Source organism: Cebus imitator, unplaced genomic scaffold, assembly GCF_001604975.1.
Source record: "Cebus imitator isolate Cc_AM_T3 unplaced genomic scaffold, Cebus_imitator-1.0 Scaffold217, whole genome shotgun sequence".
Classification (NCBI taxonomy): domain Eukaryota; kingdom Metazoa; phylum Chordata; class Mammalia; order Primates; family Cebidae; genus Cebus; species Cebus imitator.
The window spans coordinates 2,077,666-2,090,127 of NW_016107532.1; the positions used below are offsets into that span (position 1 = coordinate 2,077,666).

A 12,462-nucleotide genomic window follows, 5' to 3' on the forward strand; every position below is an offset into this window, starting at 1 on the left:
GATTACAGGCACGCACCACCATGCCCAGCTAATGTTTTGTATTTTTAGTAGAGACGGGGTTTCACCATGTTGACCAGGATGGTCTCGATCTCTTGACCTTGTGATCCACCTGCCTCGGCCTCCCACAGTGCTGGGATTACAGGCTTGAGCCACCGCGCCCGGCCTTTTATGACTCTTCATGTGGAACTTTATCAATAATTTTAAGCAACTCGATTATGATGTGCTCTAGTGTAGTTTTCTTTTCTTTTTTTGAGACGGAGTTTCACTGTCGTTGCCCAGGCTGGAGTGCAATGGTGCCATCTCAGCTCACCACAACTTCTGCCTCCCAGGTTCAAGCAATTCTCCTGCCTCAGCTTCCCAAGTAGCTGGGATTACAGGCATGTGCCACCACACCCAGCTAATTTTGTGTTTTTAGTAGATATGGGGTTTCTCCATGTTGGTCAGGCTGATCTTGAATTCCTGACCTCAGGTGATCCCTCGGCCTCCCAAAGTGCTGGGATTACAGGCATAAGCCACTGCACCCAGCTCTAGTGTAGTTTTCATATTTCTCAGCTTTTGGATTCATTGAGCTTCTTAGATCTGTGGGTTTATAGTTTTTTCATAATGGTTGGCTAAATTGGGAGCATTACTTCTTCAAATATGTCCATATCTTACTCTCCCTCTGGGACTCCAAATACTTGTATATTAGATTGCTTGAGGTCCCACAGCTTGCTAATACTCTCTTCATTTTTGTTTCCAGTCTTTTTCCTCTCAGTGTTTCATTTTGGATAGTGTTTATTGCTATGTCTTCAAATTAATCTTTCTTCAGCAGTGTCAAATATGTTATTAAACACATCCAATGTTGTTGGGGTTTTTTTATTGCAAACATTCATCCCTAGAAGATTGATTTGGTTTTCTTCTTCTTCTTTTTTTTTTTGAGACAGGGTCACCCTGGCTGAGTCACCCAGGCTGGAGTGCAGTGGCACTACTACGGCTCACTGTAGCCTCAAACTCCTTGGCTCAAGTGACCCTCTTGCCTTAGCCTCCTGAGTAGCTGGAATTACAGGCACATGCCACCACATCTGGCTAATTATTTTTATTTTTACCTTTTGTAGAGACAAGGTCTTGCTATGTTGTCCAGGCTGGTCTTGACCTCCTGGCCTTAAACAGTCCTGACTCAGCCTCCCAAAGTACTAGGCTGACAGGCATGAGCCACCTCATCTGGCCTTTTGTATGTTTTTGAACATATAGATTATATTTGTATTTTTAAAATATTTTTGTCTACTAAGCCTGATATTTTGTTATTTCTAAGTGTTTCCTATTGATTTTTTTCCTCTTATTATAGATTATATTTTCCTTCTACTTTGTATGCCTTGTATTTTTTTAATTGGATGTCAGTTGTTATAAATTTTACTTTTTTTCTTTGAGACAGGGTCTTTTACTCTGTTGTCCAGGCTAGAGTACAGTGGTGTCATGATAGCTCAGTGCAGCCTAAAACTCCTGGGCTCAAGAGATCCTCCTATTTCAGCCTCCTGGGTAGCTGGGACTACAAGCACTTTCCACATACGGCTGATTTTTTTTCAGTTTTGCAGAGGTGGTGTCCTGCTGTGTTGCTCAGGCTGTTCTCAAACTCCTGGCCTCAAGCAATCCTCCTGCTTTAGCCACCTGAGTTGTTGGGATTATAGGAGTGAGCCACCGTGCCTGGCTATAAATTGTACATTGTTGATTACTAGATACTTTTGCATTCTTTTAGGTATTTTAAAGTTTTATTCTGAGATTCAATAAAGTTGCTTGGAAACAGCTTGATCCCTTCAGGTCTTGCCTTTTAAATTTTGTCCAGACGAGCCTGGGCACGGTGGCTCACGCCTGTAATCCCAGCACTTTGGGAGGCCAAGGTGGTGGATCATCCAAGGTCAGGAGTTCGAGACCAGCCTGACCAACATGGTGAAACCCTGTCTCTACTAAAAATACAAAAATTAGTTGGACATAGTGGCGTATCAAGGAGAATCGCTTGAACCTGGGAGGTGGAGGTTACAGTGAGCTGAGATCGTATCATTGCACTCCAGCCTGGGCAACAGAGCAACACTCCATCTCAAAAAAACAAAAATTTTGTCCAGACAAAAGTAGCCTTAGTCTGGGCTAATCTTGTCTCACCATTGAGGAAGTACCCTTTGAGTATTCTTCTCAAAAACCAGCTTAGTATGAGGTTTCTTCACTCTCTATTGAAAGTATGAGCTATTCCCAGCTTGGAGTGAGATCTGGTAATTATTCTGCCTACTTCTAATCAATAATACATTCCCCAGCTTTGGGTAGTTTCTTCACTATAGTACAGTAGTGTAATTCTGATGCTAACTACCCAGACTTAGCCCAGGCACCACAGGTTAAGGTCACAGTCCACAATAAGAACTGTCTGAACTGCCCTCAGTTCAGAGACCAGTTTCAGGTTCTGGCTTCCCCAGGCCACCCACATTTCTGACCAACTGGCTACAAATTTAAGGATTCCCACTACCCCCTTACATTCAGTAATTTGCTGGAGCACCTCACAGAGTACAGGAAAGTGCTATACTTATGATTATAGTTTTATTATAGAGGATACAATTAGGAGATCCCTAGGATTAGATCTGGGAGGGTCCTGATACAGAGCTTTCATGTCTTCTTTGTGGAATCACCCTCCCAGTGCATGAGTATGTTCACAAACCAGGAATTTTAGCAAAGTTTGGGTATTTTATTGGAGTTTTAAAATTATGTAGGCATGATTGATAGAATCATTGGCCATATGACTGAACTCAGTTTCCTTCCTGGAGGAACTCAGGCTGGTGTTGCTGGCTCAAATTTGGCCTTTTTTTTTTTTGAGACAGAGTTTCACTCTTGTCACCCAGGCTGGAATGTCACCCAGGCTGGAATGTCACCCAGGCTGGAATGTCACCCAGGCTGGAATGCAATGGCGGGATCTTGGCTCACTGCAACCTCTGCCTACTAGGTTCAAGCGAATCTCCTGCCTTAGCCTCCCGGGTAGCTAGGATTACGGGTACCCACCACCATGCCCAGCTAATTTTTGTATTTTTAGTAGAGATAGGGTTTCACCATGTTGGCCAGGCTGGTAACTGCAGGTGATCCGCCCAACCACAGGTGATCTGCCCACCTCGGCCTCCCGAAGTGTTGGAATTACATGCATGAACCACTGCACATGGCCACATGGTTGACCTTTACAGCATGGCCAGCCCCCATCTGGAAACTACCTAGGAGTTACTTCCTTAGCATAAATTCAGGCATGGTCCCAGGGGCTCACAATGAATAACAAAGAAATAATTGTCACTTGAGGAATTCCAAGGTCTTAGTAGATCTCAGGAGCCTGGGACGAGGGCAAGACAAATTCTTTATTATATAACACTCAAACACCTACACTGATGAGTTTTCAACTGAAGACTCTAGAGAAGCCCCTCCTTCTACCTCTCTCTTCTCTGTTACTCTGCCTTGCAAATTCTGGCTGCTTGGGCTTTCTCAAATTCTCAACATTTTCAACACAATGGGACCACTGAGCTCTGTTTGCATTCTTTTTCCCTGCATGGTGGCCCTAAAACTGTCCTCAGCCATGTTTTACCTATTGTGCACTACCTGAAAACCATTGTTCCATATATATGGTTCAGTTTGTAGTTATCTGAGATGGGAGAATAAATCTATTACATATTACCCTCTCATGACTGGCAGAAGTCTGTTCTTTCCAAGGTCTTAGTAGATCTCAGAAAGTTTTTTTAAGAAATAATTAGACTGGCATAGTACTTTTAGCTAAATTACCCAAGAAAGGTTGTGTGTCATTTTCACCACATAAAGTCTAATTTTGAACTTTTGCAGCCTTTCATTATCAAACTTCTAGTTTATCAGATGTAGATTAAAATGATTTATTTGCGTGTGTAACATATACCTCTATATATGCAAATTATATATGTACGTATCATAAAAGATGAAAATATGTATCTCTTTTTATTGTCTGAAATTCTTTGACCCAGACTCAGGTAGCTGGTAGGATTTCCCATAAATTACAAAGTTTAAATAGTTTAGTAGATAAGTGTACTCATTGTCAATTCTAGATTGTTTCAGATTTTAAGTTTGCTTGCTGCTAAGGTTGGAATTCTCATGTCTCAGGATTTGCCTTTAAAGTAAAAATGTACCAAGGCTCCTTTTGCTGTAAACAAAATAAACCTTTGATGTAGCTTATTTGAATTTACAGGAAGATAACTTCTCAGGTATCAGTTGTTCTAGTGGTATTTATTTGTTGACAAATACGCCACATTTAGACTATCTTTGCCCAACTCTCTTTTGCTTTATTATAACTTTTTATAGTTGCAAATGACGGGTAATGATAATTGATTTATAGATGTGCTTATCATTTATTGACCCAGAATTTTATGTGGATTATTTTTAATGCAAATTAACAGTTTCAGGTAGAGTGAAGATCTGTGCTATAATCTTTATTATTTTATAGTAATGAGTCATTTTATTTTTATTTTTTTATATATGAAGGAGAGTTTATTAAGGAGTGTTGACTCATAATCACAAGGTGTGACGTCCAATAATAGGCCGTCTGCAAGCTGAGGAACAGGAAAGCCAGTCTTGAGTCCCTCATTTTTAAATGCTATGTTTTCATAGAGAAACCACAAAAAGGACTGACCAAATTCGTCAATTTTAGAGTACTTACATAATTCATGCATATTTTTTAAATAGACCTGAATTGAAACAATGGTTAATGGTCATAAATCAAGTAAAAAAAAATCAATGTCTTCCTTTATAATTTTTTTTTAGTACAACACCTCAGGTATTGAGCCCCACTATTACATCTCCCCCAAACGCACTGCCTCGAAGAAGTTCACGACTCTTTACTAGTGACAGCTCCACAACCAAGGTAATTTAAAGATTTCTGTATATCACATTAACTTAATGCTTCCCCGCCTAAAATTTCTGTTCATTGATGACTCCATCCCTAATAAGTTAATAAAGAGACTATGTAGAATTTAAAAATGTTTTGATTTAGAGGGCCATCTATAATTTTTGTGAAGATAATTATAGTCCTTTGGTAAAGATTTTTTTTCTCAAGTTAAAAATGACATAGGAATAATCCTGAAATGGTAAAATTATACTAATTTACAACAGATCAGTGGCTATTAGGAGTTAGGGCTTTAGGGAGGATGTTCCTATTAAATCATAGCACAAAAGAAATTCCTTGTGGTACAACAGTCCTGTATCCTGATTGTGGTGGTTGATTACACAAATCCAGTCATGTGATAAAATTTTATAGAAATGACACAGGGGTTTATATAAAAACTGATGAAATCCATATAAGGTCTTTAATTTATAATATTGTACTAATTTCAGTTTCCTGTATATGATGATATACTATGGTTATGTCAGATGTTATCATTTGGGGAAGAGTGAGTCTTAAATTATTTGAAAATAAAAGTTAAAACTGGAGACCTGACTGGGTGCAGTGGCTCACCCCTGTAATCCTCCTAGAACTTTGGGAGGTCAAGGTGGGTGGATCACTTGAGGTCAGGAGTTCAAAACCAGCCTGGCCAACATGGTGAAACACTGTACTTACTAAAAATACAAAAAAATTAACCAGCTGTGGTGGCAGGTGCCTATAATCCCAGCTACTTGGGAGGCTGAGGCAGGAGAATTGCTTGAACCCTGGAGGTGGAGGTTACAGTGAGCCAAGATTGTGCCAGTGCACTCTAGCTTAGGCAACAAAGCAAGGCTCTGTCTAAAAAAGAAAGAGGTTGCGGTGAGCTGAGATCGAGCCATTACACTCCAGCCTGGGCAACAAGAGCAAAACTCAATCTCAAAAAACAAGACAAAACAATGTTATAACCTATTATAATGCTCCGAGAAAATTAGATACTATTTCATATACTTATTTTCTTCCTTTTAAATAATAATGAGAGTTTGATATACTTTCACAAGAGGATATAATGCTGACACACCTTCATCACTATTAGTTCATGTAATTTATGTTCAGGATTATTGTGTTTAAAATTAAATGACTTTGATGACCTTTGTTTTGATCAACTCTCTTCTGAAAAAAATATAGATTTAATGAATATTGTACATTTATTTTATATCTAATACTGGAGAAAGGGCTGAGGAGAAGTCTAAAATACATGACTATAACAAGCGTGAAATTTCCTCCCTTTTACAGGAGAATAGCAAAAAATTAAAAATGAAGTTTCCACCTAAAATCCCAAATAGAAAAACAAAAAGTAAAACTAATAAAGGAGGAATAACTCAACCTAACATAAATGATAGCCTGGAAATTACAAAATTGGACTCTTCCATCATTTCAGAAGGGAAAATATCCACAATCACACCTCAGATTCAGGCTTTTAATCTACAAAAAGCAGCAGCAGGTCTGTTTTAAGTGTTTAATGTCGCCTTTGTATTTCATTTTATTATGTACTTATTTTAAGTAAATTTCTTTATGTTCATTACAGTACTTTCATTGTTTTCTGTATAGATGTTGGAATTTTTAATGGATTAGTTTGTAATTAGCTTTTCTACAGAACCAAACTGTTCTATTGTGTTTTTTTTCCTTTGTTTACTATATTGTTTTCTCCTAGAAGGTTTGATGAGCCTTCTTCGTGAAATGGGGAAAGGTTATTTAGCCTTGTGTTCATACAATTGCAAAGAAGCTATAAATATTTTGAGCCATCTACCTTCTCACCACTACAATACTGGTTGGGTACTGTGCCAAATTGGAAGGGCCTATTTTGAACTTTCAGAGTACATGCAAGTAAGTATAGAAAATGGTTGTATATGCCTTTCTAGAGATAATTTCAGTTTTTTAAAATAAATGCCCATGCTTGAGAAGGCTAGATCTAAAAGATCAGTATTTATTATGTAATGTCTATATATTTATTTTGTCACTATTTATAATTTATAGATAAGGGTTCTTTCTTGTGTTAAGGAGTAGTTTAAATTCTTTGAAACTTCTTGGAATAGATTTGTAGAGGCCCAAGTCATCAATACATATTTACCATGTAATAGGATTTATATTATTTCTGCAGTATACAGAGTTAATTACTGGGATGAATTTTTGACGTGTAGTATGTTTTATAAAATTGAAGAATGCTATATATTTTATAAAATTGAAGAGTGCTATGAAGAAAATTGTGTTTAATCGAGGACACAGTATCCTTATTACGAAGCTTTTACTTTTTTTTTTTTTTTTTTAATTGGGACAGAGTTTGGCTCTTGTTACCCAGGCTGGAGTGCAATGGCGCGATCTCGGCTCACCGCAACCTCTGTCTCCTGGGTTCAGGCAATTCTCCTGCCTCAGCCTCCTGAGTAGCTGGGATTACAGGCACGCGCCACCATGCCCAGCTGATTTTTTGTAGTTTTAGTAGAGATGGGGTTTCACCGTGTTGACCAGAATGGTCTCGATCTCTTGACCTCGTGATCCACCCGCCTCGGCCTCCCCAAAGTGCTGGGATTACAGGTGTGAGCCACCGCGCCCGACCGCTTTTACTTTTTTGATTTTAATTAAATTTATTGCTTAAGTTATCTGTCTGTACCAGAAAAGAAAAGAAAAATTAACCTAAAGCCAAAGAAAATTCTAATTCCCAACTTAAATTACCCCTCAGTTCTTCTTCCCAAAGCATTTTCACCCCGCCAACTTAAAAAAAGAAACCTTTTAGAAGCCTATATATTAATAAAATGTCTCTAATATGGATTAAAGTTGATATGATTCATTTTTTGCTTAATTTACTTTCAGTTCAGTTCATTTATTCAGTATATATTTCTGTGCATGTTATATCCTGGACTCTCTTCTAGACTCTATATAACAGCTAGTCAGACAATTTCTTGCCTCTGTAGAGCTTACATTCTAGCAACAGACAGATTGTAAGCCAATAAATGTTTAAGAACAGGTAGCAATAAGTCATGAAGAAAAGTAAAGCATAGTAAGGAAACTGGGTGACAATGAAGTATGGTATTTTTGTTTTGCTTTGTTTTTGTTTTTATGTATTCAGAGGGAAGTTTACTTTTCCCTTCATGATTCATGCAAAAATCTAGGGGAAAGGTGTTCTTTCTCACAGAGAATACATACAGAGGATTCTTATTCATATAATTTAATTTTGAACAGTACAGAAAAGAGAGTTGAAGACCAACTCTTTTATTCATTATAGTTTATTCATTGCTAGAAAACCCATATTTAGATGATGGTCCTTTATTGGTATGTAGTATATACACAGACAGGCAAGAGCTGTGTTCGGAAAAGCCCTTTAAAAAAATTATTTCTAATTTATTGTTTCACAGCTACTTTAACATATATGAATTTTATTGTTTCCCCTAGTTATAGCAGTGACCCAGATATTTAACTAAAGAAAGCCTCTGTTTCAACTTAATTTTATAAGGTTTTTCCCATTTTTCTTTTTGTCTATGCCATAGTCATTTTTCAAAGGAAGCAACAGATTCTAAAAACTTTGAAACCAAAAGGTACCTACCTATATTTAGCTGATAGCTAGATCTTTTATCTTGTTACTATGACTATATGAAAAACTTGACCAGGTGTGGTGGCTCATGCCTGTAATACCAGTACTTTGGGAGGCTGAGGAAGGGGTATCACATGAGCTCAGGAGTTGGAGACCAGCCTGGCCAATATAGTGAGACCCTGTCTCTGCAAAAAATGAAAAAATTAGCTGGGTGTGGTGGCAGTCACTTGTGGTCCCAGCTACTTGGGAGGCTGAAGTGGGAGGATCACTTGAGCCCTGCAGGTTGAGGCTGCACACTTACATTTACAACTTTTAAGAGATTTCAGGGAAGTTACAAATCGTCAAGCTAATCATAGATATCATGTGGCCACTTCTTGGAACTAAGTACTCAGTTTTAAAATGCTCTTATTTTCTGTCATATTCATTTCATTAAGAACAGTCCAGATATTTCTTATTCTAAACTAAAACTGTGAGAATTTCTTTTCCTTTCTTTTTTTTAGTACCTAGACCTTTTCTGGCAGCTCAGAATTCTGAACTTGGTAAATTGATAAACTAGGAAACTAATGGGTTTTATATAATCTAAATCCTCAAACTACAGGGAGAGAAACATAGTTCTGGGAGCTATGAATGTGATGAGGGAAAAAATTCACCAACCAGCTGAGGAGAGACCCTAAAGTCAAGAGAGTGGTACAAAAGAAAGGGCAATTAGTAGGCAGGGCCTATAATTCCTAGCAGATGAACTATTGGTGTGTATATTCAGGGCTCAATATGATTGATAGCCAGTCTTTCCTCTAAATTTTCTAGCACAACCTCTCAATAAAAATCAGTCCAAAAATAGATTTTATGTTACAGAAATCATTCTTCCATCGTCTTTCCTAAAAGAGTTATTTTGTAAAGCCATTATTAAAACTTGGAAATGTGGTTTTTGAGAAGGAAATACTGATTTTTCTTTTGAATTGTAGCTTCGTATAGATTTTGCCTCTGTCTTTTTGGTAGAAACTCAAATTTTCTTTTCAGAGTTCATGTTCTAACTATGCCTTGTGTATAAATACTAGGTTGATTATCAATATGGGTACATCAGTATTTGACTTGCCATAGTAGATTGCTCAATTTGTCCTTGTGTTAATACTCATTCACATAAAAACCATAATACAAGGCAGCATTTAGATCCTGTGAAAACAATAACCAGTGCTTTCGCTGTGTATATATATAAATTATATCAACTTGTTTTCTCTTACTAGTTTTTTTTTAATTTATTTCAGGCTGAAAGAATATTCTCAGAGGTTAGAAGGATTGAGAATTATAGAGTTGAAGGCATGGAGATCTACTCTACAACACTTTGGCATCTTCAAAAAGATGTTGCTCTTTCAGTTCTGTCAAAAGACTTAACAGACATGGATAAAAATTCGCCAGAGGTATGTTAACCAAAATACTTTGCTTATATAGTTACCTTCAACTGATGGAGAAGAACCAAAGAATTCAAACACTAATGTCATCCACACTTATTTCTTTTTTTTCTATCTAGACAGGGATTTAGGGAGAAAGAGAAAGTCCTAGAATGTACGGTGCAGATTCATAAATAGAAAAATCACAAAGCAGATATTTCATTCAGGATTAATCAAGATTTGACTATGTTAAATTTGCTGTTGTCACCAAGATTAGAGTTCATTGAGCAGAAGTTACATAGATTGAAAAAGTAATAATAATAATTTTAAATTAAAATAAATTAGTATTATTTTAAGACATAGGTACAATTAATTTCCATGCTCTAATCTTGTAAGGGTATATTTCATTGCATCTCAAAAATACTTAATGATACTGTTGTGACATATCTAAGTTTAGAATTAAATACAGTCAATTTCCATTATTCGTGGTAATTCTATAGTCAATATGAACACTGAATTAGTGCTACTGAACCAATGTTCCTAGAGGTGATGGAGAAAAACAGAAATAGATTGTGGATTATTATCTTGAATCCTAAAAACAACTCATCCCAGTAGATTCTGTTTTCTTTACAAAAGAGAGAACGCTGCTAGGCATGGTGGCTCGCACCTGTAGTCCCAGCACTTCAGGAGGCTGAGGTGGGCAGATCCCTTAAGCTCAGGAGTTCAAGACCAGCCTGGGCAACATGACAAAACCCTTCTCCACAAAAAACACAAAAATTAGCCAGGTATGGTGGCTGGTACCTGTGGTCCCAGCTGCTCCGGAGGCTGAGACAGGAGGATCACTTGAGCCTAGGAGGCAGAAGTTGCAGCGAGCCAAGATCACACCACTGCCCTCCAGCCTGGGTGACAGAACAAGACCAGGTCTCAAAATAAATAAATAAATACATAAATAAAAGAGAAAGAGAGAGAAAATGAGGTTCAGAGGTGACTTGCCTGAAGCTACCCTACTAAAATTGCCAGCAGTGGGATTCAAATTCTGTCCAACTGTTCTTAGAACCAAAGCTTCTTGCACCACACTAAACTACCCCACAGAGTTTCTGTCCCCTGGTCATCTCTATACAGAGAGCTAAAACAAGAAGGTAGAATCACATTATTCGACCTCAAATGAGTACATACCTTCTGATGACCATGAAGGCACAAGTATTTTCTTTGGTTTTATAAATAAATTTTAGCAAGCAAATTCACAAATATGGAATCTGTGAATAATTAGAATTGACTGTTGAAGCTCTTCCATTTTTGTCTTTCTGTTCTGAGTTGAGGTTTGGTTTTAGTCATATTTTAGAAAAAAATAAAATTTTAATTCTGTTTGGTTTTTGTTCCCATTTTTTTAAGGCCTGGTGTGCTGCAGGAAACTGTTTCAGTCTGCAACGGGAACATGATATTGCAATTAAATTCTTCCAGAGAGCTATCCAAGTTGATCCAAATTATGCTTATGCCTATACTCTATTAGGGCATGAGTTTGTTTTAACTGAAGAATTGGACAAAGCATTAGCTTGTTTTCGAAATGCTATCAGAGTCAATCCTAGACACTATAATGCATGGTAAGTGCTAATGAAGTGCAAACACAAAGTCTTATTGATGGTGCTGGTACTCACTAATTTTCCTTGTCAGATAGCTCTTTATTGTCATGAATTTGGTTACTGATACTTAGGGATGGTACATATTGGTCAATAACTTCTAACCAAAATGCTTTCTTATGAAATGTATATCTTTAACAAACTTTTTCTTTTTTTTTTTGAGACAGAGTCATGCTCTGTCGACCAGGATGGAGTGCAATGGCACAATCTCGGCTCACTGCAACCTCTGCCTCCCAGGTTCAAGCAATTCTCCTGCCTCAGCCTCCTGATTAGCTGGGATTACAGGCATGTGACACCACTCCCAGCTGATTTTTATATTTTCAGTAGAGACAGGGTTTCACCATGTTGGCCAGGATGGTCTCATGACCTCATGATCCACCCACCTCAGACTCCCAAAGTGCTGGGATTACAAGCGTGAGCCACGCCGCCCAGCCAACAAACTCTTAAATTAACTAATGATAATGGAATACCAGATCCTTACACTCAACAGTTTCAGTCTTGTACCAAACTTATGGAGATAGTGTAGTTGGTTTTGTTACTTGATTTGTTACTTTTTCTTAGAACACTGAAATGGTGATTAGGACAAAAAGTGGTTGGGAAATTGGAAAGAAATAGTGTAATTCACTTACTGGATAATAGAAAGAAAATTGAAAAAATTCACTAGTTGTTGTTCTTTGACAGTGTTCTAGTTTATTGAGTTACTGTTAAGAACTTAGTGTACCCTTTTATTTAGTAGTAACTCTATTTTGCTTTTTTGTGCTTGTGTATAAGTAAATACATAGGAGATTACTGCCTGGATCATATTGTTATCAACTGAATAAGATATGAAAAAATTTGTTCCTATTTCTGCCTCAACACCATACTTACTGCTGACATTTATTATATTTTTCTGGACTGACTTAATAGTTTAAATATCAAGGCCGGGCGTGGTGGCTCAAGCCTGTAATCCCAGCACTTTGGGAGGCCGAGGCGGGTGGATCA

The 12,462-nt window shown here is 37.5% G+C and overlaps 1 protein-coding gene across 11 annotated transcripts in view; it reads left to right on the forward strand.

The window, feature by feature from the left end:
- The window catches only part of CDC27 (cell division cycle 27), a 73,907-nt gene that overhangs the window by 43,598 nt on the left and 17,847 nt on the right, over window positions 1–12,462 (forward strand). For 8 of the 11 annotated variants that reach the window (XM_017549270.2, XM_017549265.2, XM_037745978.1 and 5 more), the window contains 5 exons: window positions 4,780–4,879; window positions 6,170–6,377; window positions 6,588–6,760; window positions 9,722–9,874; window positions 11,237–11,445. In XM_017549270.2, coding sequence (XP_017404759.1) covers window positions 4,780–4,879; window positions 6,170–6,377; window positions 6,588–6,760; window positions 9,722–9,874; window positions 11,237–11,445 — 843 coding nt within the window. The remainder of the gene's footprint in view (window positions 1–4,779; window positions 4,880–6,169; window positions 6,378–6,587; window positions 6,761–9,721; window positions 9,875–11,236; window positions 11,446–12,462) is intronic. The other 3 variants (XM_037745980.1, XM_017549266.2, XM_017549268.2) reach the window with 1 other exon arrangement.